This window comes from Cloeon dipterum, chromosome 1 (genome assembly GCF_949628265.1).
Source record: "Cloeon dipterum chromosome 1, ieCloDipt1.1, whole genome shotgun sequence".
Lineage (NCBI taxonomy): Eukaryota > Metazoa > Arthropoda > Insecta > Ephemeroptera > Baetidae > Cloeon > Cloeon dipterum.
This window is the reverse complement of record NC_088786.1, coordinates 28,338,852-28,366,608: the sequence shown is the minus strand read 5'-3', so window position 1 is coordinate 28,366,608 and position 27,757 is coordinate 28,338,852. Positions and strand designations below refer to the sequence as shown.

General features: G+C 43.2%; 4 protein-coding genes across 7 annotated transcripts; 3 read left to right on the top strand and 1 right to left on the bottom strand.

Moving 5' to 3' along the window:
• Positions 1-3,603: 3,603 nt before the first annotated feature.
• On the top strand, positions 3,604-15,041 carry LOC135937814 (uncharacterized). Of its 3 annotated transcripts, none has more exons than XM_065481079.1 (8): positions 3,604-3,931; positions 9,656-9,918; positions 10,381-10,640; positions 10,826-11,170; positions 11,772-11,944; positions 12,178-12,508; positions 12,745-13,069; positions 13,519-15,041. In XM_065481079.1, the coding sequence occupies exons 2-7, from the start codon at positions 9,711-9,713 to the stop codon at positions 13,018-13,020; spliced, it is 1,593 nt and encodes a 530-aa protein (XP_065337151.1). In that variant the 5' UTR covers positions 3,604-3,931; positions 9,656-9,710; the 3' UTR covers positions 13,021-13,069; positions 13,519-15,041. The 3 variants fall into 3 exon arrangements, with proteins under 3 accessions (XP_065337151.1, XP_065337144.1, XP_065337160.1); XM_065481072.1 differs by lacking the exon at positions 3,604-3,931 and adding an exon at positions 7,247-7,518; XM_065481088.1 differs by lacking the exon at positions 3,604-3,931 and adding an exon at positions 9,421-9,577.
• Positions 15,042-15,363: 322 nt separating this feature from the next.
• Erk7 (Extracellularly regulated kinase 7) lies at positions 15,364-19,093 on the top strand. 2 transcript variants are annotated; one of them, XM_065481110.1, is made up of 10 exons: positions 15,364-15,621; positions 16,194-16,413; positions 16,474-16,604; positions 16,654-16,820; positions 16,988-17,127; positions 17,193-17,385; positions 17,546-17,841; positions 18,056-18,327; positions 18,409-18,446; positions 18,798-19,093. In XM_065481110.1, the coding sequence occupies exons 1-9, from the start codon at positions 15,538-15,540 to the stop codon at positions 18,433-18,435; spliced, it is 1,530 nt and encodes a 509-aa protein (XP_065337182.1). In that variant the 5' UTR covers positions 15,364-15,537; the 3' UTR covers positions 18,436-18,446; positions 18,798-19,093. The 2 variants fall into 2 exon arrangements, with proteins under 2 accessions (XP_065337182.1, XP_065337173.1); XM_065481101.1 differs by lacking the exon at positions 18,409-18,446 and having other exon boundaries at positions 15,365-15,621; positions 18,798-19,092.
• Positions 19,094-19,962: 869 nt separating this feature from the next.
• On the top strand, positions 19,963-22,000 carry LOC135946450 (methyl-CpG-binding domain protein 4-like). The gene is made up of 4 exons (XM_065494704.1): positions 19,963-19,973; positions 20,487-20,627; positions 20,780-21,079; positions 21,325-22,000. The coding sequence occupies exons 1-4, from the start codon at positions 19,963-19,965 to the stop codon at positions 21,752-21,754; spliced, it is 882 nt and encodes a 293-aa protein (XP_065350776.1). The 3' UTR covers positions 21,755-22,000.
• Positions 21,948-27,691, bottom strand: Rsod (Related to Sod). Its single transcript, XM_065496978.1, has 10 exons — positions 27,313-27,691; positions 26,313-26,503; positions 25,938-26,254; positions 25,553-25,860; positions 25,174-25,496; positions 24,570-25,086; positions 23,822-24,313; positions 23,209-23,526; positions 22,849-23,151; positions 21,948-22,447 (listed from the first exon to the last, which is right to left on the bottom strand). Exons 1-10 carry the CDS (start codon positions 27,502-27,504, stop codon positions 22,196-22,198), a joined length of 3,213 nt encoding a protein of 1,070 aa, XP_065353050.1. The 5' UTR covers positions 27,505-27,691; the 3' UTR covers positions 21,948-22,195.
• Positions 27,692-27,757: the final 66 nt, after the last annotated feature.

Sequence of the window (27,757 nt, the reverse complement as noted above, 5' to 3'; positions counted from 1 at the left end):
ATCAAGAAGGCATGGCGTGCAATGGATGAAGAGTACCTTCAAAGGGTTTCCAGCCGAGTCCGACCCCGTCTGGAGGCCGTGATTGAGAAAAATGGAGCCCATATCGAATAAATGTGTAACCAAACGTGTAATAAAGCTGTGATGTAAATGACGTCCGCCTAACTTAAGTAGTTTTTGTTAAGCAGCCATTTTAAATAAAACATGGAAGAGTCTCAAAATATAAGTGGTCATACTGTAAGTACTGATGGTGCATCATATAGCAACTCCACTCTTTCTATTCACCTTTCATTATTCTTTTATTATTTGTCTTTTACTATTAGTACCGATTTTGTACTTTGACTTTGGAGAAGAGCAAATGAAAATAACAATTAATGCTTAATTATTTTCTAAGAAACGATAACATACTCCTTAATCATATAGAGCACAGGTCACTTTGCTTGACAAATTTGCCATAGCTCTTTGTTAGTTATACAAGCAAACGAGATAAAATTGAAAACACAATTTTCACGCAGAAATCGCACATTTAGGCACAGTAAATTAGATGACGCCAAAAATGTCAATATTTTCTATAAAAACATTTTCTATAAAAATATTGGGATATAAGAGCGTAGGAGCTCTCAACAGAAAGTGTCAGTTTTTGACAAAGCTCAACGATGACAACGTCCGATACTGTTGCAGCCGTTTGGTTCCTGGCGCTCCTCTCAGCATTTCGTCTGCCACCAATTTCATGGAATGTACAGCCTGGTTCGTCAGTAAGTGTTTTTTCAAGGTTTATAAGCTTGCTAATTTTATTTTTAAAGAGGTTGGAACACCTCCTTTGAGCACCACACTGAGTAACTGCGAAAATTTACCCTGCACCCTTGTCAGGGGCACAAACATCTCTGGCATTGTGGATTTTATTTACGGTGAGTAGCAATATTAAAAAATTTTCTAAACGTTTCTTTCAATCTTATGGAACAAAAAATTAAATATAATAATTTTCAACATACACTCTAGCCCGAAACTATAACCGTATTTAGTTCAATTAATTTTAATTTGATGACGTTTTTAAATTCATATATCTTTGGATATTTTAGTACATATAATAGTGATAGGATTGTTTTTAAGGTTGTGTTTAAGATCTAAAACATTCATCTAAATTTCCTGAAAATTCGTCACAAAGTCATTTTTTTATTATGAATTGAAATGCCAGACGATTTCCTCAAAGCGAACAAAAATGTTCATCTAAATTATTGTGTCGTGTTTCATAGATAAAAACATAACCGTGCTGAAACCAGAAATCACCACCTACATAGTAGGCATTATCCCAATTATCTGAAACACCAATCAGATGGATGGATGTGAGAGTTCACCCTTAACAAGTGTCCTATCTTGGCAGGCACTAGGGCCCGGCACGAGTACTCGTTCTTCCTAGACCCTGAAATCCGTCTGGTGAGTGTTATTCGTTATTCATCTTCAATGTGATTCTTATCTTACCACCTTATTCATTTTAGTTCCATACTCTACTGGAGTTTAGAGACGCAAGAGGGGCTACCACAATTTGCGCCGAGATTCCTATCAGAATCGTTTCCAATCCTAATGAATCAAATCATGGTCAGCTAGAGATAGCAGTAAAGATCTGAGAACGAGAGCATTGGATTGCACAAAACCACAACATGGCTTTCAATTTTTGCTAAACACCAAATCAATTTGTTTCAATAAAAATTGAAAACGGAATCTCGAATGATCTACGGAAACAATTTATTTTTATTTTTAAAACAAAAAACACCTGAAGAATTTGCATAATTCCTAAACCGTCGAGCATAAGTTTTACTTGGATTTTTCAGATAAAAATTATGGGAAAGTTAAAATCACCTTATCCTTAGAGGCTTAAATAAGTTTATCAACCTCATAGTTTTCCCATTCATTAGAGCAATTCGAATGGGTTAATCATTCGAATGGGTTAATCAGCAACCTGAAAGTGGTCCATATATCTTTCGGAAGGTTCCCATCGCAAGCATATGGACGTTGTGGCTCAACAAGAGAAGATGCTGCCTGTTTATTTGTGTTTTCTTAGTTCCCATCGTGTATTATCGATAGGCGGCCTTAATAAGCTGCGATCGCGAGAGCAGGTCCTTTTGTTGCACCGCCGACCATGCTCTCGAATTATATCTGATTGTAATACGTTGTGTGTGTGTGTATTGTGCTCGCAAAAAGTACATAGGATGTGAGAGGGCGAGCGCGCGCGTGGATTACATAAAAGCGCCGGCCAGGCAAAAGTAGCCCACGCTCGCGCAGCTCTCAGCTATTTTACAGCGTACAAAGCGGAATGGGTGCTTCTTCCATGTAGCCTCTGCCAGCGAAAAAGCGCTCTCTTATGTAAAAAGGTGCATGTTTTGTCAGGCAGCAGCTTATATGTCCTAGTTCTCCAGCATCCATCGTCGGGAGGAGAGCGTGCTCGCAGCACCGGCAGAGGGGAAGTGCGATCACGGTTGAATCAGATTCATATTATTCGCAAAGATGGAAAACTGATTGAGAGCTGGAATAATAAATTTGCATATTTTCCTATTTCGAATAGTTGTAATAACTATTATTTGCTTTTCTTTGAGTTGAAAAATATTACTAAACATATTTGTTCTGCAAAAAACATCAGTTCAATGCAATTAAAATCACTTGTCCAAGCATTAAGATTTTTAAATTGAGCAAATAAACTATTTAGATATTAATTTTTTTTCTCTACAGATCGTAACAGTTGCAGAATTATCGTTTAAAAGTAGTGGACGTTAAAATTCATTTTCACATGCAAAACTAATTAATAAAAATAATTAAATAATCGGTCCCTTAATTCTTAAATGAAACGATAGACCGCAAGAAAAACATAAACAGAAAAAATCTGGAATATGGATGGGACAGTGGAATTATAACTATGATTACAATTTGTTTTAAATTTAAATTTCCAGCTATAATTATACTCAGTAAAATTTAAAAATGAGACGCAATTGTAAATGGAAATGGTCATATTCATTAAAAAAACATCAAAATTTTTACCTTTATATTTTCACTCGTGAATTCAACGAAAATTACAACCTAATTAAAAATGTTTCTAGACAATGTAATCTACATTTCAAAAGGGTCCTAAAAGACTTTCATATTGGTCAATATATTAACCGAAAATTTATTTTTAATTGCATGCTGATCTCTTCCGGTATACCTGCCCTGAAAGTTTAGGTCACTTTCCTATGAAGAGCAGATTATAGAATCAATATATAAGTATGAAATTGTTTTCCCAACCAGTTTTAAATTAAATTTTATCTCGTCAATTATATGCTCACACTGCTGAAACTGGATCAGTTAATACAGAAAGAAATCTTCAACCGTAATATTAACACCGAACTCAATTAAACTCTCCCGGATACTTTTAATTTTGCGCCTTCACCTGCTTCAATGCATTGATATTATCCATTCAGGGCAGACAGGTGAGTCGGCGCCGCCGGGTCAGATGGAGCTGCGAGGTGTGAGAAGAGAGAAGATGCGAGAGGCTGGCGGGGGTGGGGCGCCTCCAAGGGTGGGGACCGTGAGGGGAGGGAGGGGAGTCGGTCGTCGAACAGAACAGCAGGCAGAGGCACGGGCAGGCCAACGAGGACGTGCGGGCGAGACGAGAGCGAACAGCGAGCAAAGAAGACGAAAAGCTGGCTGCCTGGCGGGCCGACAGACGAGAGCAGTGGCGAGTGTTTGTTGGTCGGGCCGAAGCGCCGAGTCGGCCGTCGAGCCAGCTGTTATCTAGGATGAGCTAAACGGCCGGCGCGCGCGCGTCCTGTCCGGGACACAGTGTGCTGGGCATGCAGGTGTGGACCTGAGGATCAGGGACGCTGGCGGTGTTTCTGCACAGCATTCCGCCGCCGCCCTCGCCCCCAGCGGCCCACCACCACCTCGACGCCCCGCGAAGCAGCAGGTAACTCACTCCATCCCCCCGTCTCGCAGGTTGCTTTTATGTTACGTACATAGGTGTCAACGGGAGAGAATCAGGGTGCACCTTTATTTGCCAGGATTTCCCTTACTGGTGTAACTGCCACCTGACGCAAACTCAGTCTATTTATTATAATTAATGCCCTCGAAAATCAAGGGGGTGAAATGACAAAAGTGAAAGAAACATTTTGATATTCTTGCGTCAGGGCGAGACGGTTTTTACGTCTTCAGGGTGAATTACGCTTCAGTCAGATCATTTGGAGCCCTAATGGAGGCAGCCCATTCATTCATTTTTTGCCTCTAAACACTCTTCTTTTTTGCTTTTCCGTCCGTCTGCGTGCGATGAAAGAGATGCAGAGGCGGCCAGGGGGACGGGGCGTCCTTACGGGGTCGTGTGTCTTGAGCTCAATGCCGGGCTCTTTGTTTTCCGTCGCTTTTCTCGCCCTCTCGGATCTGGCGGGGCTTCTCGCGTTCGGCACTTTTTAATCTGACGCCAGACCGTCTGAGCAGACATTCGTCTCAAAAGAACAGAGGACGCGCCTCACCCGCAACGCTGAACTCCGATTCAACGGCTCCTTCTTTGCTTTTTGTTTTTTCTTATTTTCTCACCCGCCGCACCAACCGCCACAACTCTCGCTTCTTGCACTTCGGTAAATAATGCGACCTTCGGAACAATCAGGGACCAGCATTTGACACTCTAGAGCCGACTGTTTGGCGTTTGCAGATAAACACGAATATTTTCGCAGTAGAATTAAACGGCGTGTGAAACTTCCCACTGATTTGCACACAAAACAACATTCTCCGGCCTTCCTATCTCTTATTCTGATTTATTTGCTGCCTCTTCACACTAATTTTGGCACACTTAATCTGATTCTCCTCGGCTTGCAAGCATTGTAAACTTAACTAACAAGTAGTAGAGTTTGGAGCAAACGCGAAATTCGTTACGGGATGGAGGAAGAGCTAGAGCGAAAAGCACTTTCTCCTACTCATGAGCGGGCGGCGAGCATCAATAACTGTGCTTTTGCCAAATATGTCATTTTCCTTCTGCAGGCGGCGGCCAGGTGCGGACGCACACGGGCCATTGTTTCCGACACTGCTTGACTCCGCGCACGACCGATCCTCTCTCACATTTCGTTTTTTACCAGTCAACATTTTTGAGCCACAATTGTGTTTTCACCTATTTACCAAAGGGGCCATAGAGCCAGCACATGCTCAACTTGTATAGGATTTTGCACCGATGGGACGATAGCAACAAAGCAAAACCCGCCCGACCAGTAAAACTCATTACAAAATTTCATTTCAATGCTATTTGCCACTTTCAATGTACAATAACGACTATTTTTAATTCAAAATTAATTCACCTCTTAAGATAAGCCATGAGTCATGCGAGAGCAGTTCAAAAAGCTTTTCATCTGAATCTTTGCGCAATACTGTCACGCCCAAAATCTAAGTCATCAAAAATTATTGTCGTTGAGCTGTTTCAACAAATTGCACTTTAAAGACAAACAAATGCTGAGTGTAAATTCAGTCATTGTCAGAAGGCTCGCTTCATTGTTTTGAAAGTAGATTTGCTTCGCTCGACATAATTTTTCGAATTTAATTGCAGTCCGTTGCGAAATTTATCTGTTTTTATTTTCACGGATCAGAGGCTGGTCGCCTAGTTCTGCAATTTTGCAGCTGACTGCATTTTCGCGTCCCCTAAACAAGTGACGAGTTTCACGCAAATTGCCCCTTTTCTCTTTCTTTGCATGATTTTTTGTCTCTTACGGTCACGCGTCGTCGTCAGTCGTGCGTTTCACAGAATTTGTCACGCATCTCGCGCCAAGAAAAGGTACACAGCAAAAATAATATCACCTAGCAATCAAATTCCTAGCCTTTGCTCCGTTAACGAAAAAATGGGCTGCCGAGCGAAAAGTGGGCTGCGCTCGCTAGGCAATTAAACCAATTGTTCTTTGCGAGTAATTATGTGTGCCTGCCTAACCACTTATAATTTATTATATCCGACCCACTGACAAATATAATAAAATCTTCCTTGGCTGCGTCGAAAAGAGTCTTATCTAATCTGGCTCTCTTAATTTAATCCCTCTATTAAGCTGTTAAAGACGCTTTTTGTTTATTTTTTCCTCTCTGCGTTCATACAATAAATTCATCATTAGAATAAATGCAAAGCAAGAACAGCGTACATAACTTGCAGAACTTTGTATTAAACATGTTCTTAAATTTAATCTGCAATTCATAAAATCGGGTGTATTTTTCATTTTTCCTCCAAAGAAATCTGCCAAAAAATATTTATCATACATATAAAAAAATCACTGTAGATTTATTATAAAATTAAAAAATTAACGCAAATTACGTTTAGGAAGATTTTTTTAACATTTAAAAAATAAAAATTTGTTTGGAGAAATACAACTGAATTGATTGACAGAAATTGATCTCACTGTTGCTAAAATTGCGGAGCATAATATTTATTTTAAAATTGAATTTAACATTAAGGCAAGAAGTGTTAGATTATTGTGCGCGTGTTAGTATAGTATATTTGAAAACGTGGAAAGAGGCTAATTGGACTCGCGTGGTGAACAATTAATACAAATCGCGGTGAGGAAACAATAAACGCGAAATCGTTGACTCGAAACTGCGAACCTGCTTTTATTTTGGTTTTCCTGTCTCGCAAACGAGGAGAACAGGATGCTGTGAGAGCCGCAATTCAAAATTCCAGCCTGCCAAAGCACACATTAGAATTCCAACTGTTTCTTCATTCCACGTGACGAGCGATAATCTTTTCGCGTAGAAACCTAGAAATGACACAAATTCGAGGGAACAATATAAATGTGTCACTCAGATTTTGCAAGGCTGTCGCGATTCGGCGAGCGTTTCGACCTCAGTCTCTTTTGTGATTTGGTGAAATTAATGTCAATTTGTTGAACTGCAGGTAAATTTCATTCTTGTAGACCCGTTTTATAGAGAGATGAGTAGCTGAAATTGAGTAATGTAGATTTATACGCTATGATTTTATTATGAAATATTTATCAGATTTTCGGAAGAGACCTCCCAAATTTTCAATTTTCGTTTTATACTCACGCTTAATATTACTCAACAAACTAGTGAAGTGAACACCATTTTAATTGTGGACAATCCGTCGATTGCCACCGTTGCATGAAAAGTATTCAATTTTTAACTCAGAGGTGCATGAAGTAGCTCCTGACAAAGATCATTGAAATCCTTGCCAGCTAAAGTGTTAACGGATTTAGTACAAACGAGCAACGGAGCAGTTGTCAATTTATTTTTCAATTAGGCAGCAGGTGTCGGTCGGCTGGTGTGCGTATTCTTCCTTTTGCTTATTGGCTGCTTTTTGTGTGCACTGCCCGACCGTGCTGAGTGAGCAGTGAAATTGCGCTGAATGGACGGAAAACAATCGGAAAATGCAAGAGACGCAGCTAATCATCGGTCTGTTCACTCTTCGTCTCGCGGTGCGGTGGTGCGGTCGCCTTTGACGATGTGGAGGTTTGAAAAGCTCAGACGGGGCCCTGGGCTGCCGAGGCGCCATGCACCAGCACTTCCTGCCGCCGCACTCAGGTACAAACTTCGTTCAGGGTACAACAACCGGCGGCTGAATTAGACACGGTGCGCGCAAAGCCCATTCAAAGAGACGCTGATTGTGATCCAATCACGGTTCCCAGCACTTTCGCTCTGTGTTGCAAACGTGGCCACCGATTTCATCCCAACTTTGCTTGATCGATTTATTTTGCAATTCAAGCGTCTATTCACTTCTTGCCCCATGCATGATGCCGTGATATAGTTCATTATTAATAATTTAGTTGTTCTCTAATTTGGTCAAGAGTTTTACAAACGCACATTTTTATTTCTAACCTAATGAGATTCACTTTATTATATCGGAACTGCTCATTTTCCCGACGCTGACATATGATACAATAAAAACTCTGCAAAATGCCGATAATGTTAATTTTTTCATTGAGAGTTTTTAAATGGCAATATGATAGTTTATTTATATGTTTTGGATGCTATGCTCCCTTCGTAAAATTCTATCTCTTGAATTTATATTGTTTTATTTTAAAATCGATGTTAATGTCACGAGAGGATTATACGTAACGAATTTCGAGTAATTTCGCTCCAAGAACAGGAATTGCAGGGATCTAATCTAACAAGCAATTTTGTGAAGCATTGTTTTTGGCGATCCGCAGCTGATATGGCGTTTGCGCGGTGATAAAACCGTCGTGACTTTCGCAATCGCCAGCAAACTTTTTCATCTCATATTACAAGGTGACAGTGAAGTCTGCGAAATGCTGTTACGTTGGCGGTTATGGTCAGTCCCGCCGGAGACGTAACAATTGGCCGAGAGATGAACATGAAAGGGCCAAATCGGCACATCAAAGGTCGAGCGAGGGTGCCATAGGGAGAGAAAGATTCAGTTTGCGTGCCGCGTGTGCCACTTTCCGCTTTCGCTTTTCCTCCGCCGCGAGAGTGAGTAGGGAGTGCGAGAGGGCGACGCCTGGCTGGGGTTGCGGGGCGGAAGAGGGTGAGGGGAGGCTCGTGTTTTATCGATTGGGATGGGCGGAGGCACGACTTGAAGCCCCTTGCCTCGCCTTGCCTACTATACGTGTGCACGTAGTACGTAGATGACGGCAAACTTGATGCTAATAGATTTCACGATTGAATGCTCGCAGCAATCGATGATTTTCAATTTTCCCCACTTTTCACGTTTATTTGCGCAATAAAAAAATAATTACGAGGTGAATGTCTTTCGTTTCGGGGGACAGCTCAATTTGTGTTTCCTGTTAGAGAGGTGTTGAATGATGAGAACTCATCCAGCGACGTCTTTCTATTTCTATTATTATTTTGGGAACGAAAACTAACTTATTTAATTCTATAGTTTTGTGTAAAGCGACAAACGCTGATCTCCTAGTTAAGCCCCTCTTGTCCAAAATATCCGAGTTTTATATTTGTGACGATTTCGCAACCAGAAAGCATTATAAGCGAATTTCATCTCTTGTCCAGAGCATGAAATTAGCTTCTCTGGCTAGCAGACCCACCGCGGCTGTCTTTTCCCATTGAGATGAGCTAGCTGCGAGAGGAGAGAGAAAGAAAAAAGCAGGCTGGGATGATGAACCCGAGCCTCGTGGAAAAGAGTTTTCGCATTCTTGTTTGTGCCCACTCGAGTGGAAACGACACACGGTAATTCACGTGCGAAAACTTGCGCGGAGGCATGTCTGCTTTCCCGGCGCCAGCTGAACACAACGAGATACGTAAAGAGAGGGAGATCATCCCCATTCGCCACCCTTGGCGGGGCACTGGGTCACCGTGGCCGGGGCTTTTGGCCTCCTTTCAAGCTCGCTAGCTGGGTTGCAACACAAGTCGAGGAAATATGTGTCGAAATTATCGAAAAACATGTTGTCTTGTGCAGCGAGATAAATGTGATGTTTGTTGTCAGTTCACATTAATTCAGACGTGTACTGTAGTACAATTGTGGCACCACCGACCACGCAATCAATCGTTTACAAATCTCAAAATCAGCTCTGGCGGAAATAAACGCGTTAACCTGTGGTGAGAGAGGAAGCACCAAAACAGCTCCTGCACGCGACAGGAAGCTGCGTTTTGCATCTGTCCGGTTGCACAGGTCGTCGAACCCCTTTTGCCCATTTCCATTTGTCGGCACACTTTTGGCTAATTGGATTATTTGTTTGTTGTCCCACAGGGAATGGCGAGCGGCGGGCGTTCTATCCGATGTGGAGCTGGGCGGCGCCGGCGGCATGCTGCGACGCCTGTCGCCGCCTGTGTGCTGCTCGCCTTTGTCGGCGGCGCAGTCGAATCTCATCATGGTTTCGCCGCCGCCGCAGTTCGCTGCGGGCGCCAAGTCGCCTCCCAAGCATTTTATTTGGCCTGAGGTGCGGCGGCCGTCGCAACTGCCACAGGCCAAACACCCGCAACACCACAGGCCGATCAGTGCCAACAATGCAGGTGAGACAATATTTTTTCGTTAATTATACATAAACGTTGTCACGCGTTTAGTATCCGAAAATTGTAACTGACCATTATTGGTAATTGAAAAAGCACCTTCCGATAACTCACCTCTAGTTTGCATGGATTTGTAACGTTCTGATGCAATGAGTATATTTTTGTTTTTAAAAATCTGAATTTATTGAGTACATAATGGTGAAATTCTAACCCTTTCCTATCGGCTCTGCATTGAGCAACTTAATTGGGAAGTGAGAAATCTCCTAACCTGTATTCATTCCTCCGGAGGCAGACCCTTGACTTAATGTATGTCACATTAGGATAAAATGTTTCCCTTTCACAGCGGTTGAAATAAACTATCCTTATCACAGAATCCCGAATGGGCTGCTTGGCAGCACCTTTGACTCTTCTGTAACGTCAAAGGTAAAATACATATATTTGATTATTCCTTTTTTGGTGTGTCAGTGTTGAGCAACGGGTTGGGCAACAACAACCTCGTCAACAGCAACAACAACAACAATACCAACTGCGGAAGCAACAAACGGAAGAGTGCCGTGGAGCTGCTTCAGGAGTCGAAGGCGTACTATGTTAAGTCGGAGCACGTGCTCGACGCCAAGCAGGTGTTACGTGCTGGCGTGCACGGTGGTCACCTTCGCTCTGCGCCCCTGCCCCCGAGACAAAAAGCCAGTCATCAGCACCATCAACGCACCGTCTCCCTCGACAAGGTGAGAAAATAAACATAATGCACTCTTTGTGGCACCATTCACGTGACGCATATATGGACAAGTGTCAATATTTTTTTACCGTTCATAACATCCACCAAAATGATTTTTTAGTTGTTGTTTGGTAAACAAAAAATTTCAATCACTCTCACTTTGTAAGAAATTAAACTGTGTCAACATGGTTGCAGGCTGCATTTTTGGAGAACACGCCGCCAAGGCTGCCGGAACGTTCTTGTTCCCAGTCGCCACCCCCGCTGCCGCCCAAGTCACCGCGGATCGCGCCTGGACGGCCGAGGGCACGCACGCTGGTGCTGACAGGCGGTCGAAGGCCAGTAGCCAACGGGCCAGACGTGCAGATGCGACTGCGGCAGCTGTTGTCGCAGCCGTCGCTGGACCGTGACAACACGTACCGAAGGTTGAGCGAAGATGACCACCCCACCAGCAGTCTCCTCCGCAGCCGACACTCTCACGACGATGACGAAGACGAAATCTGGCTGCAGGACGATGATTCCTCCGCCTTTGAATCAAAATCGGTATAGTTGGAATGGAATTTATCTTTAAATTGCACATAATGCGTCCCAGTACATTTGTATGACATTAAATAACAAATTGGAACTGGATTTTTTGCTTGTACGGTCAGGAGTAAAATAAATAAATAAATTGTACAGAGATACAAATAACAGAATCAAATGTAACATGTAACACTGGTTTGTCAATCATATCTCTGCTTAATTTAATTAAATTTTAAAATACCGGGTTCACAAACATTATTTTATACATCAGTCTTAATTGGTCGAGGTATCATTATTTAATTTCTTACGCGAACTAGTAAAATTTGAATTTAATCTTTAATCTGGTTTTTAATCACGCCAGTAAACATTTTTCTTCGTTGGCCGAATGATTTTGTTTGTTACCCTTTTCAACTAGAGGTTTAAATACCAACTCAAGGAGATTGATGATTAGAAATGGCAAGGTCTGTGTCACAAAAGATTTGCACCACCTGCCCTTCGTTTTAAAAGATCAAACGCTTTAATCAAGGACGGTTAATCGATTGTTGACCTTTTTATGAACCGAAAGCAAAGTTTAATGCCTGTGTTGTGTACGTGACCTCTCAACGGTATGGTATGGTTGCAGGTGGGTGGCGAGAAAGGGTTTCCGGTGAGCAGCCGGCACTCGACGCCATCGGCAGCAGGACACTGTTTCCTCAGCCCAGCGGCCACGCACAAGTCGCTGCCAGACCTCAGCCCTGGCGCCGCTGTTGGCAGCACGCCTGACGACAATGCCAGCACTGGATCTAGTAGCAAGAGGTACGTCAACAAAATAAAAAAAAACATTAGTATTTTTTATTAAACAATAGTTTTAATTCATTTTCCAAGTAAATACTCGGTTTGTCTTGTCATGATGTTACATATTACGAATATATCCGTTTTCTACCCGTAGCAGCGACCAAAGATAAATATGATGATTCATGAATTTTGCTGTTAAATGCGGCCCTGATCCTAGTTCATTATCATGGAAGGTTCATTGGTGTACTTTTCAGGTGTTACTACGCGGGTAGCAGGGCGACAAGCGACTACGTCAGCCGGTCGCCAAGCAGCTGCAAATGCTGTGAGAGCCGGGCACGGTCCTCTGCCTCTTCGTCGCGCGCTGAGGCCATTTCCCAGGTCAACGGCCGCGAGCAGCAGGAAGAGGACGAGGGTGAGCGCGATGAGCTTCTTTCACCCGACACAGACGACTCGCTATCGCGCCGTCCGCGGCCTGTCCTCCGCTCCAAATCGGACATCAGCCACAGATACTCGCGGTCGGCGGCCTTCCTCGCCCCTATCCCAAGAACGGAGCTCGACGATCAACCATTGAAGACCACTGTCGAGGTTTGTATTTTACTTAATTCTCTAGAAATTCTTTACTGCTACATATTTTTTAAAATTTAATGCTCATGAAGCTGAATTTTTTTATTGTTACACCAGCAGTCCTCTTTACTTGCAATGTATCAGTCGTTATAACCTCAAGTATTTTTGAAAATTTGTCAAAGAGTATTTTCCTGGCATGAATACTATCTAGCATTCGTTGTTAATTTTAATCATGTATTTAATTCTTCTTTTCTCAGGTGGAGCACTTTTTTGAGAATCTGGGCCTGGAGGAACACGTTTTCCGGAACTTGACGCGCCGCAGCTCGCAAGAGTCGTCCATCTTCTTTGGATCAGTCAGCTCGGTGGATTCTTGGCCTGGTGGTGGAACGGGGGCCTTTGCTTCATCTTCTGTTGAGGAGGAAGTGGCCGTTGGCCCTGGAGGTGGCAAGATGGGTGAGCAGCCATCCATCGTGGAGCGCAACGCACGCATCATCAAGTGGCTGTGCAACTGTCGCAAGGCGGCTCTCAGCTGACGCCTTTCTGTAACCTCTCGTTCGCCAACAAGCCCGCGACAAGACCAAGGTGAGACATTGCTAGAGTTTTATTACACCACGTTCAATGCCTGTAATGTTTTCTGAGAAAAATGAACAAATTTCATGTCGACAATGAAACCAATCGTCATAACTAACCGAATATTTTAGTATTAATATTGACTGTGATGTGAAAGGGTAACCAATTTAAAAATTTAGATTTGCTAAGAGGCTCAGATTCTTTATTAAAATTTTGTAAAAATTTTTTAGTTAAATTCACCATAAAGAGAGTTTTTAAAACGCAGTATTATAAATAAGATTTTCTCTTGTAATATCTTGGGTGTTTGTTTTTTTCATTTTTAAATCTTATATCTATTAAATTGTTCAATAAATTTAACAAGTCATAAATAATGCATAAAAATTTACATCTAATGATGAAAAAGGATAACTAGTTACTGAAACTTATAACCCAAATAACAGTGAAAATATTACTGTTCACAGAGTCCAATAAATTCATCCTGCTGGTGCCGCCCCTGCCCGATCTCGTCGCTTCCTCTACGGTGACCGTAATGGGGGCTGCAGGCTAGCAGTTCCATTGCTCAGACAACCCACTGCCAGCTAATTTGACAAAAAACGGAAAGCGGCCAAGGGAACCGGAAGAAGAGGTGAAGGCAGCAGGTGGAGTCCTGAGACATCTAGTCACTTACTCATTCACTAATGCTGACACGCGCTCTTTGGAACAGAAAAAATCATGTAATTGCTGCAGCGTGCAGTGTATAAACTGCCGTGTGATACTCTCGTGATGAAGTGCAAGCAAAATTATTTAAAAGTTGCAACAAAATGTAATCTTAGTCGAAATCTTAATCTAAAAAGAGCTGAGAGACCAGTGAAAGTAGATTGTGGGTGGAATTAGAAGAATATTAACAGGAAGGTGTAGTTTTTTCCCTTTCACTCAGTTGTTGTTCCTGATGTCCAAGCAGAGCGTAGACTACCCCGGATATATTCATTCCACTTTTCTAGGCTTTGTTTCTTTTCATCCTGATTGATGTACATCGATAGTAATGAAAGTTGTTCTGACCACATTCCCATAATGGCTAATACTGAAATGCCGAGTTCAATGAAAAACACTCCAAATTTAACCTACGCAAGTCGGATTCCTAGGATGTTTTTATCAACCAAGCTAAAAACAGGACGTTTTTAAAGTGTTTTAAAACTGTATTCCTCGTCAAGGAAAATGGTACTTACAATTAATTCAGTGAAAGCATAGTTACGAGGCTTTTAATCTCTCTCAAGCTGCTTGAGTCAAAATTTTAAAACTTTGCCTAGGGGAAGAGAGATTGTATGGTAAATTCCGCCCTAGGTAAGCTGAATGTGTTTTAAAGAAGCATTTTTAAAAAGTCCCCGTTTCCCTTTCGCAGTCAGTGTTTCTCACTGTATAGTGTAATGACACCCTATCAGTATCAGCATTTGCAGCCCTGACAGTAATTTTAGGATAAAAACAAGACTCATTTTAAGGATGTTATTAAGTAAAATTTCTGTGTCACCGCATCATGCTTAGAATTTCCAACTCTGCTCATTTTACTTCTCGTACCTCTCCTTTGTAAAGGAGTTTGCGCACGTGAACTGGATTTGTTACTTAATTTCAATTTCGCAGGTTGTGGAAAAAATCATGAACTCAAATTTAATATAACCGGAGGAGAAGATCAAGTCTTGGAAAATTATTATTTTCTAATGTCTCACGTTAAAATATACACACCCTCAGAAATCTGAAATAGTTACTGCGCTATTTTTTATGTTGCATTAACACTAATAAGCAAAAAAACGTGACTGTTTTTATTTGTTATCGCATCTGCTCTAGTTTTTCTCTTATTTGTATATGTAAAAATGTACATAATTATTGTAACTTTTATTTTGCTGGTGATCATGATCTGTTTGTTGCGGCGCAGTATTTCTCTGTTACACCCATGTAGCGCACTCAATAAAAAGCGGTGTGTGTCGCCACCCCTGACTATAGCAGACACGAACGCAAGCTACTTTCATTTCGACCTTCCGACCAAGCCAATTCCAGCAAAACACGAAAGTGCAGTTGCACGTACATATAGGTGCGAAAAAATAAGGGACCACAAGCATGTGGCTTCGTCTGGCTTCTCGCTCATCATGTCGTCATGGTTTTGCCGGATGTTTGATCAAACGGTCGGGCGTGTGAGAATGCACCTAATTCTGCCACTATCTGGCCAAATAAAAAGTTTTCTGCCAGGGGTGGATTTGGGGTGGGGGTGGCTGCGGCCGAGTGCCGGTGGACGGTGGAGGCGCGCGTTGCCTAGGCGACGGCGGTGCCAAAACTGCTGGCAGTGCTGAAGGGTGCAGGTGCAGGCACAACAATCGCGTGGCCGGCGGAGAGAACAGCAGGCCGTGGATCCTGATTGTTGGGAGCTGATCGTTGGCTGGGCCCGACAATGTGATCCGCGGGAGCATTGTTGCCGGCCGGAAGCTGCGACTCTCACACTCGCGAGAAGAAACATGACCAGCGGAGAGCCGCAAACCCTCGAGCTCGACGACTTCATTATTAAGAAGTATGAAATCAAGAAACGAATTGGCAAAGGGGTGAGTGTTCTTACGTCCGCAAATATTTTCGGGACAGTTGATGATCGGACTTCGTATCTAGATATGATTTCACCTTTTAAAATATTTGTTTGGTATTTTAAATCTAAGTTTCAATTGTAGCTATCACAAAAGTGTATTTAGTGCTAGGTTACCTGAGGTTGTTTATGAATAAATAACAAAATTATAATATGAATGGGGCCATGTGGCATTTTGTAAAGTAAAAGTCTTTAAAAAGTTAAACTTTTCTCCTAATAATCACTGAAGTTTCATTCTTCAGTTTAAATAAAAAAGATTTTTGAAACTTTATTTAACGATTTTTCCTTAAAAGTTTGCGCCAAAACACGGGAAAGTAAATGGAAAAAACTTCTAGTCATGAGATGCAATTCACAATCCAATTACTTTTGCACTCTAAACTGCAATCTTATATACGCTCGATCGCGTGCTTTCGTGCAAAATCAAACGTGTTAAATTTACATTGCGTTGAAACTTGAAACCACAACCAGGGTGATATTTAGAAAAAGAAGTTTATAGGATACCTGATTTCTTTAAACAAATATTTTTCGTGATTGAAGGCCTATGGAATTGTGTGGAAGGCTTGCGAGCGAAAGAGCAAGAAAGTTGTGGCGCTCAAAAAAATCTTTGACGCGTTCACCAACCAGACGGACGCGCAGCGCACTTACCGCGAGATAATGTTCCTGAAAGCATTTTCCGGTCACCCCAACGTCATCCGCCTGCTCGGCGTCCACTCGGCCCTCAACTATAAAGATATTTACCTCGTTTTCGAATACATGGGTATACTGTTATTTAACCTTGACTGTTAATAAAATATTAATTTAATGGTTCTTATCAAAGACACGGACCTGCACAGGGTAATTCTGAGTAAAGACATTCTGAAAGACGTGCACAAAAGATACATCATGTACCAGCTGCTCAAAGCCACTCTCTTTCTTCATTCAGGCAACGTAATCCACCGCGACCAAAAGGTACCCTTAAAACCCCCCAAAAGAGTCGATTTAACGAGATCTTCCGCAGCCGTCAAACATTCTCATTGACACGAACTGCACGTGCAAAATTGCTGATTTTGGCTTGGCGCGCTCCTTGAGCCAGTTGTCTGACACGCCGGTAGGTCATGGTGACCTGACGGATTACGTGGCCACGCGCTGGTACCGGGCTCCCGAGATCCTCGTCGGCTCCACCTGGTATGACTTGAATTTCCCTTTTTTTTCATTTTGAAAATTGATCAACTTTAACTCTTTGAAGCTTTTACACGGATTAAGTTCTGCAGAATTTAATTGCTTCTCTCAGAGTCAGCGTTGAAATTATTATTTTGCTATTTTACTCTCAGGACTGACTCGTTTTTTAATAGTTACACGAAAGGCATCGACATGTGGAGCCTGGGCTGTATCCTGGCCGAGATGCTGCTTGAGAAGCCTGTCTTCCCTGGACCGAGCAGCATCCAGCAGCTGCAGCTCATCTCGCAGACGTTGCCGCCACCCACCAAAGAAGGTACCGCGGATCTCAAGCAACCCTTATATATTTCTAATTCGGAAAGTGTTTTGACACGGGTACAGACATGAAGATCTTCGCCGGCACGTACGGCAGCAAGCTGTTTTCGCAGAAGCCACCAGGCAAACACGCCACCCTGGACGAGATTCTGCGCGAGGCACCCTCTGATGCTGTCGATCTCGTCAAAAAGCTGATCGTTCTAAATCCGCTCAAGAGACTGACCGCCGCGGAGGCCCTGAAACACGACTACGTTGCAAAGCAAGTGAAATTATTAAAACTAAATTAAAATTAAAAAAAATTATCCACTACAATTGGTTTCGTTTCAACATTTGTCTAGATCAAGAGTAATTTGGTTCAAAGTACATTTGTATTTTCTCACGAGAAAGCGTATAATTTCTACTTGACACGCTCGCATCAGGTTCCACGCGATCGACTCTGAGCCCGTGTTGTGCAATCCAGTAACGCCGCCGTTGAACGACAACGTGATGCTTTCGGTGGACGAGTACCGCAGCAAGCTCTACGAGTTGGCCGTCGCACCTTCAGCGGCCAGCGGAAGCCGTCACCACGCGTCCAGATCTCGAAGGCAACACCAAACGCCGCAGCAGCAGAGCAACGCTTCGAAAAACCAGCTCAGGCCGACGGCCACAGAGCCAAAGCAGGTGGCCAGCAGACCCAGGCCGGCCACCCAAGCTTCTCTCGCCAGCTATTCGACAGGTAAAAAACCTTATTTTATCGGAATAAGTAGGCAATTTCTTGACACTAAAGTTAGGCCGGTTGCATAAATATATTTGAAAATTATTATTGCATTTTATAAATAAAAATGAACTATTGAATCGATGAAAATACGTAGAACAAAATAAACTAGACTTTATTATGCTCAAAATTGCTTGCAATCAGTTCCGCACTAATTTTTTCCGCCTGATTTTAGCCGAGGCTAGGAGGAATTCCCTGCAGAAGAAAGACTCCTCGTCCAACTTGGCCCCATCGGGGATGGGGGCAGGTGGTGAAAATTGTTCTAAAACGACGGCAAAAAAGATGGAACGCAAGTCATCGTTGCCGATTTTAAGCAGCGTCAGCGCCGCCGCCGCTGCCTCGAGCAACAATAAGTGCCTGATGCCGGCTTCCAAGACGGTGTCATCGGGCCTCGCGCACTCCTCCACTACCTCACAGTCCCAGTCAGGCCAAGACAAACCAAAACTGGTGAGACTCAATCGCTTTACTTATTGCGAGGACAGGAGCCACGAGTAAAATGTTTTGATTTATACTGTGTGTCGATTGCAGCTGACGTGCCGCATGGGTTTTATCTGAGATCGGTGCAGGTACAACTTTTCAATCTCACCCCTTTTTGCACTTTAGAACATGTCAGTAGCCATTTGCTCTCTCGCACAAAATTACTGTCACGACGATAACACGATCGATTTTGAGGTTCTTGCTAGAAATAAAGGCAGACCGAGTCGAGAACGAGAAGCAAAAACTAAATATAATGTGCAGAGCACCGCGTGCTGCGCCTCCCACGGTATTTATTGCCGGCGTCTGATTGTGGCTGTTTGTTGCTTCCCTTATTGATTTGCTTGTAGAGTTTGTTTCTGCACTGCCACGCTCTCTTTTATTTCCCACACACTCTCTGTCGTTCCTTAAGCGGCGCCTCAATTCAGATTTTCCTTTTTCAGCGGCGGACGAGTACGCCCGGAGGCACGCAGGCCACGAAAGCCAGCATCAGCGGCCAGCGGCAATGGTGGTACTGAGAGACAGACCCTAAAAAGAGGTGCCTTTTGTCAGAGGCGAGCGAGAACGGTGCTTTTCCCTCGCCTTTTTCGTCGGAATGCCTTTCCACAGGATCTAAAAGAAACGCATAAATCAATCACTTTCCCCACACGTATACAATTTTCACAGCAATTTGGACAAGTGCCCATGCAAAATAAAATTATTATGTAGAAATTCAACAAAAAACACTCCAAACCCTGTTTCTTATTTAACTAACCGTAACTGATAAGAATAAATATTTTAAATTGTAATATTTTTAAAGATTTTGCGTTTGCTAGCATGAAATAAATTTTTACTCCTATACCTTATATTTTTAAGAAATCGTGGACGAAGGGTTATATTTCGTCCATTAACAGCTGATATGAAATGCACGCAATTCAGGACGGGTGTGTAGAAGAAATAAGGAAGTGATTTTCCTAAAGATTACCAAGATTTCTTAGAATCCGACATCAGACCAAAAGAAAAGAAAGAATATTACTGAAACTTTTATCGCAGTCCCACAATTCATTCACCATAGAGGCGGCTCACATTTTGTGATTGCATCGCCGTTTTAATCTGATTTCCAGCGCTCACAGCAAGATCAGCGAACTAGATGAGAGCAATGGGAACACGCGCGTGTGTGTCGTTGTCGTTCGCGGGGAACATTATAGTACAAACATATCAAAAGGAAAAATCTCTTGCTGGCTTATAGTTGATCACACAGGAAAATAACACAAAAACCAATTTAGGGCACACGCGCATGGCAATCTTCATATATAAATGACATGACGCAACACATTACATTTTAGAGTGCGTCCTCATTTCTCATTTTACATATCTGTAATTTACATATATTGAAACAACAATATGATACTCATTGTGTGTATAATATATAAATTATTTATTCTTTTGTGTCATCTAAACCACTTTAATAAAAAATTATGTAATCTTACTTACGTTATAAGGTGCGTAATTAATGCACCTCTGGGTTTATAAATAAAAAATTGCTAATATCATGCATGAAAGTGTTTTTCAAGGGGGTGAAAATGAGTTCGAAATGCGGCATAGACACGTAAAGATTAGTTTATTACGATGGCGGTACAGTAAGTAGTTATATTTTAAGAACACACGCCTCTTTCCCGCCTTTGCCATTCAAATTGAAACGTGTCAGATGATGATGTGTGTTTTGTGTTAGAGACCGGAGAAAGTACACGCCCATAGCCATGTATGTTTTTGTTACGAGTTGAAGATAGTTCTTTTGCTTTATGATTACTGCAGTAATTTTTGCGAGTTTCTGGGGTTGGACAACTGTGGATTTTGAACAGAACAAAAATAGTGTTTACGACGGATCCACAATCCACAAGCAGATCACGGTATGAAATGCGCATTACTTTATTAATGCTACAATTTGGACTTTCAATGTGTATGGTAAAGTTACAGTTTTTCTGCCGGGTTAAACATCTCGCCAGTTCTTATTTCTTATGAGAATACCATGTTAAAGTAGGGGTGGCGAAAACTGTGACTTTTCCATATCTATAATGAATAAGCATAAAATTACATACATTAGCTATAACCATAAATTAAATTTATGTGGTGTTTTTTTTTTCATCCAACAGGCCTTGCCATGCTGAAGAAAAAGACCGTGTTCCCTCCTCGTCCCAGGCCACCGAATTGCGAACAGATCCTGGAGGACCTGGCCAACGCTGCTGGCTCTCAAGACCCAGCTCTCCAAGTGGCCGCAAGCCATACAACCTCAGGTTAATATAAACATAAAAACACACTCACTGACCCGCACTACACAGTTCTCAATAACACCTTTCCAAAAAGGCAGATCGTAAGAAATCCTTATGATCCCCCCAACCAAAATCGTTGGTCCAATTTTTTTAAATGAAGAACGACTTTTTCACAGGCGGAGAAGCCGTGCTGACAGACGGACAGCAGCAACAGAGTGTTCGGTGGAGCGAGGTGGTGAATTTTGTGGAGACGAGCCGGCAGTCAGAGGCGCTTCGAACGACGCTGGAGGCGCAGACGTTGACGCTGCAGGCCATCGAACTCGAGCTCAGGAACATGGACAAGATGATTCGTCAACAGGCATTGAATGCACTGAGAAAGAGTCCACCCCGATTGTGACTGCCAGCAAGTATTTTAGTGGGAGCCGCCGAAAGGAGCAGCAGGTCAAATCAGTCCTGGACGTTATCAAGGCTTCCAAGTAAAAATGATTGAATACATTTTATTGCAATTCTCTGTGACCAACCGATATAAACTATTTTTTTTAAATCCTCACAATTTGGAGCCAATGATGATTTTTCTTAGTTTAAAAAATCCCAGAGTATTTAATTACTTAATTCATTTCATGTAAATTTTTGTTTCCTCTGCTTTCCAATCTCCGGTTTAGCTTAGCTTGTAAATTAGAACTTCCATTTTCGACTTAACCCTGATTTAATGTGCCACCAGGTGGATTCCCCCTCGTTCACCTTATGATCTGATTCAAGAAAAACTGTACCATGACCCTTGGAAGCTGCTGATCGCAACTATTTTCCTGAACAAGACTCGCGGCAGTGTGGCGTGTCCGCTGGTGTGGCTCTTTTTCGAGAAGTGGCCAGACCCTGAAGCGGCAATCGCGGCTGACCTGGATGAGTTGGCCGCCTTCCTAAGGCCACTTGGACTGCACAACCGGCGCGCTGAGCAAATTGTCCGCTTCTCTGAGGACTACAGGAAGAAATCGTGGCTCTACCCGAATGAGTTGTATGGCATTGATAAATACGGCAACGACTCGTTCCGAATTTTTTGCCGCAATGAGTGGCGACAAGTGCAACCTGATGACTATATGCTCAACTTCTACCATCAGTGGCTCCATGAAAACGCCGAGAGACTAGGCATTTGAGATACAATTGTGCTAATCAAAACGAACTCAATTGTTGAGGGGAATTAAGTTTGAAGCATAATTTTTTGATAACTTTTTACTCAACAAGTGAGGTTAAATTGATTAAAATCACTATTAATTAAATTCAAATTTCGCACCTTAATGGTCAGTTAACACTTATTGTGATATTCTGTAAGTAAAATCCATTTAAATATCGCTTTTTTAATAATTGTTGTTATTTATTAATAAAAGTAAATTCCAAATTTCCATAGTAATTTCTTTGCAGTCAAATGTGTGATTTAGAGAGCCATAACTTGTTCACAAGACACAAGACCATTCATGATTTATAAATTACACATCACAAAAATTGCTTTCGCGCGATCCATTTACTGCTCATCGACAATTTCACAATTCTTTGGTTAGTCCTCTCGCAACAACTTAGGATCTTGAATGTTAGGCATATCACAGCAGCATTCTGCTCAACGCAATCGCGGCAGAGGTGAAAACATAAAATGGGGTAGCAACACGCGGGATTGCACCCGAAATTGAAAAGATTGAGCTTTTTGCCTTGTTTGTGTCGACAACGCCGCACTGCGAGTACGAGAGGGATGTGGGTCGCTTTGGATCAGGATAGGCCCCTGGGATGAAAAGGGACTGCTCCTTTTGAGAGCCCACTCTAAGAAGCCGACTGAAGTCTTGCTCTAACCTGCTTGCCTGCAACAAATAATATGTTACATGATTACCATAACATATATTTAGAGGCCTCGTCGGCTTGGAAATTTTGAGTAAACCGCTGGCTGGGCTGCTTTTCATTGGTTCTCCTTTTAGAGTTGAGATAACAGCTCATGAAAACTTTATCCCAATAATATCGCGAAAAAATAACATGGGCGTGCTGCTTTCTTTTACCATCTTTTATTGTAAAAAAAAAACTAGACGTTTTTCCCGTGAAATAAATTTACGCATGCTGGAAAGGTGCTAAAATGCAAGTACCGAGTCAGACTACTTTCGCAAATCTTCTCAAATCTGAATCGGCTTTTGTCATTGTCAATTGCATGCCAAGCAGGCGCTCAACAATGCAAGCCATGGTTATTTTGGATGCAAATAATTTTTCATACCTGAGGGCCGCGGAAGTGGAGAAGCAGTTGGATGCAGGTGTTGCCGTGCAAGTGTCGCGTTTTCCGATTATCCACGTTCAGCATCCAGTCAGGTATTCCCAAAATGGCTCGCACCCTGGAGAGGAATTTGGACACTTCGAAGCGTGGAGGTCTCCTTATGTTAGCGTACTTGATGATGTCGTGGTCTGGCTCAATGTTGGCGCACGCGTAACGCTCTCGGCCACCGTTCTGCGTGAAAATCACCACAGACTTGCCTAAAGCCGAGTGTTTTCCCTCCAGAGGAAGATTCATGTCAGAGAAGACCTGCGGAAACAAAATGCAACTCAAAAACCCGAAATAAAATATGCCTTGAACACACACCTGTCTCCGATCACCAAGGTTGATGGGTCCCACTCTCCGACCTATGTCACCAGCATAGCACCTGAGCGGGTTGTCAGTGCCGCACTGCTCCCTGTAGAGCTCGTCATTGAAAGGGTCTGCCAGTTGAATGAAGAAAGGGTTCCAAACGTAGCCTCCAGCCACGCAACGCGTATTCAGGGTCTTTACCGCGGCATCCTGGCCGACAGGGTTCACAAAGATGGCCCAGTCGTGGCCGCGAGTAAGGTTGCGGTCGTTAACGCCAGGGTGACGCAGTTTGACCTCGATGACTGTATCGCTGTATGAACCTTCACCATGCACCTGTAAGAAAATAATTGAAGATGCAATTACCGATTAATCCATTCAATTAATTTATACATACAATTGACATCAAGACAATAGAATTATGATTTGAAAATTATATTTAATTGGTTCAACCCAGAAAAAGAAAATAATGATCATGCAAGCTGTTTTGGGTTCTCCAACTTTTTTATATATTTTATTGCTGTGTACCCAATTTTTTCTGCTTACATTAAATTTATGAAATATATGGAATTCGTTTCTGAAGGATTTTTGCTTTAAAATATTTAATTAATTTAATTTAACTTGTGTATACCAGTTGGCTGAATTTGATGTAACCGTAAGCGAAGCCTCCAGGGTGATGGAAGGAAGCAATAGCGCGCAGTTCTCGCGCCTCTGACGCCGCGTAGCCTCTCTCCACGGTGGCGCAAGCCCATCTGGCGTTGTCCGCCTCTTTGTGAATGACTACAGAGCGGCCCAACACACTGCGCGGCCCGCTCAGGTCTAGCAGTGAATCGTTGTAAACCAGTGATGCGTGCGTGAGCCCTTCAAAGGTGCCCCACTTGCCACTCAGGTCGCCCATCTCGTATTGCTCAGGGGTGCCCTGAGCGGCCGGCGGACTGCTCTTGGGGTCGATCTTCTGCGGATTCCAATGGCCGTAAAGGGTCGAGTCATCGCAAGGAAACGCTAACTGCATCTCCACTGGGGCCACATGCACGTGATATCCTTTGACCTTTTCCAGTCCTTTCAGGGTTACCTCCACGTTGGTTAAGTCGTAAGGCGTCTGCTGGGTCATCTCGATTCGACCCTTCAAATTGAGATTATTTACATATTTGGTCAAGAGAGGCAATCTTGATTGTAAAATATGAGACATTGAAGTGACAAGTAAATAAACGAGTTATGGAGCGGGGTTACAAATGTCATTGCTCGTAAAAAAGGTTGAGGCTAACAAATTTCTGTATAATTTTACATAACTATGAATGCAAATTCTTATTGTGATAGAGATGTGAGAAAGTGCAATGTAAATTTTTATACATAACAAAACCCTATGAAAACATTCATACCTTGACCGGCGGTTCCTCTCCATCACTCCCGAACCAATCAAAGACCACAGCCTTGACACGCGGCAACCAGGTGATAGTGGAGCAGGCCAGCCGCTCCCCTCGAGCCTTGGGACCAAAGGCGTCTGAAAGCACGAGCGCTTTTCCTACGACGCTGTCATGTCCGGTCAGTGGCAGAGTGAGGTCTGTGAAGAGGCGTCTGGTGCGTTCGATCATTTTTTCTTTGCCCCCAGATGCAGAGAGAGGGGCATGACGGTCTCCAACGCCCCCAATCGCACAAGCACCGCCCTGATTTTCGTCCGCACAGCCATTGGGGTCAAAAACACGTCCGGCGCTGAGGCAACGAGCCGTCCAGTTGTAAAAGTCTTTGCCGGCAGGATTCTCCATGACGCGCCACCTGATTGAACCTGTGTCATTTCGCGAGCCATCTGCGTAAACCAAGTACTCCACTAGCACTGACGTGTCCGCCCAGGGTGAGTCACGCTCCTGACGCAGTATTATTCTACCAACGACAGGGTACCTGACGAAACCACCAAAAATTAAATTGAGCGGCGTGATAAATATGAAGAGAGATAAAATAAATTTAATTTGTTCTTTTCAAACTGACCTGAATATGACTTGAGCAGTGGACATGGATTTAACGGGATTGATGGTGGCACACGCGACCGAATCGGTATAAGTGATGTAAATTGAGCGGTGTATGACACTGTAAGGGCCTGAAAGGGGCAGGAAAGAGTCCCAAGTGCCCTGGAGACGCTCGAGGGGGCCGTGCTTTAGCCAGATACTGCCGACGGCGTATTCACTGTGACTTCCACCGCCTGAATTACGTCCTTGTCCCACGCCTGTCGGGTCGTACAGAGGTCCTGAGTAATAGCAGGCCTCTGGAGAGCCGCCTTGCGCTGGCAACTCACGCACCTGCACATCCCACTCCTGGCGAGCGCATATTTAGAGATGTCGATTATTTAACAATATGTATTTGTCCTTACGCCTGGCTTATTCTTGTCTTCGGCGGTGATGTAAGTGAGGTCATAGGGCGAGCGCTGCTCAAGCCGCAAGGTCACTCTGAGCCCGCCACCCTGCACGACTGCTAACGCCCGCTTGGTATGAAGTCTACGCAGGCGGGCACAGGCCAGGATACTGTCAGAGTGATGCCAGTCGTAAACGACGACGTAAAGACTTCGAGCAGAATTATCAGCAGACTCATGCAGCTCAGGCAAAGCCACGTCTCGCAGAAGCTGTGTCCGGCCCGTCCGAAGTTGTCCCAGCCGGCTGTCCATGTCACCCGCTCTTTGACCTGGACAAGTTCGTAATTTCATTTTAAATTAAATATATTTTTCTTTAAATTGCACTCATATGAAGTATGAAATTTACCTGGGCCTCGATCATCAGGATCAAAGACGATCTGGAGCGAATCGCAATCATCCCTTGACTTGTCTGCTTCACTTTCAACGCTATCCGTGACAAAGATTTTCCAATTGTGGTTTTTTACGACTGCTGCTGTGTCATTGCCGCGAACTCGCTGCACCTTGCTTAGAATGATTGCATCAATTCCATCGTCAGCGCCAAACCAACGGAAAAGCAAGGAGCCGGTGAGCGCGCCACGGAAGTGCGCCTCTGCAATACGTTCCTCACCCTCTACTAACAGCGTTGCACATGCCAAGTCAGAGTCACCTCGCATCACAAGCGACCTGATAAATAATTATTCGTTAGGTTTAAAAAAAAATAACTTGTAAAATTTTATGTTACCTTCCCCAAATACCATCATTCTTGGAAAGGTTTAAATAGCCCTCAGGAATGATGAACTCAGCGGTGCTGTTCTCAGGTAGGCTCAGTTTGCCTAGCCGCTCGCCCAAGTCGATCAGGGTTTTGCCGAGTCGGTTGTTGGAGCACCTCTCGCCGCCATCTACCACTCTGTAGTCGACAGGGAATTCGCGCACCTGGAGATTAAAGCATATGACTATATATTATATATGTATAATTTAAATTTTTTTACCCCTTTTTATTCTAGCTCCAATAAAATTAAAGAAAATATTAGTCAGCAAAAGCGTCAATTTTATCAAATGAGGAAGTTAGAATTAAACAATTAATAACCTAATGATGAAAAAATAATCGGACATATCCTCGTAAGATGAACTTGAGATTTTTGTTTTTCTTCGCCTCCAACTAGCGTGCTACAAACACCTGTACCTTGAAAGTGCACACAATAGGACCCACTTATGATTAGACACCAGTTGGAGTCGATTATTTTTTCATCATCAAAATTAATGTGTTCCTCACGTGAAAATTTCAAATCATCTTTAGTAAAACCTACTGAGGATACCCATTTCCCCCCATAAAATCATTAATTTAGAAATTTAAAAAGAATGCACGTTCCACCTACATTGGAGGAAAAGTGAAATGGAGCGAAGACCGCAAGTGAACTGGACAACAAAGACCATACTATAATTAATAAAGGCTTTTATGCTCGACTTGACCCACTTAAGATTTCGCATTTCACGATTCATCTCGTCTGTTTTAAGAACCAGCAAATTTCTTAAGGCACTGCCCTGAGAAGAAATTCAAAAGAATTTAAGCAGATTGTGCCCTCCATCCCTAAGTGCATAATTTCCAAATATATCTTTTCAGTTTTGGAAAAACCATGGCACAAACAAATTTAAAATTTCCTCACTTGTCATCTCCAGCGTCGAATTGAGAGCAAAGAGAGAACCGAATTTAAGATGTTGCGACGGCGAGTGTCCACCCTTACCTGCCAGTCGAGTGCTTGGGCAGAACCTCCATCAGTGAGCAGCAGAGCCACCCTGACGCTGACCTCTGCACCCGCGTGAGCCTGGTTCATCCTGATCTCGCCACGTATGCGACCCTGAGAAAGAGGTACCCAGATCTGCACCCCCTCGGCCAGGGTGCACAGCCCCAAGACCATCAGGGTTAACCACCGCATTTTGTTCTGTTCCTTCACCAAGTTGCCTTGGTCTTGGACGCCTAAGCAGCTGCTCGCATCTCACAGGGCGTATAATCGGCGAGCGCTGCTCTGCGCAAGCGTCTCAGGTCGCTCGCTCTCACCTTGAGGCGCTTTGCCTTTCTCCGCTATACTTTCTGAATTGAGACTCATTAAGAAAGTTCAATTATTTCCAGCTCAAACCGAAAAGTGGTTCACTAGAAATTTTTATATCAAGAATTAAATGCTCAAGGCC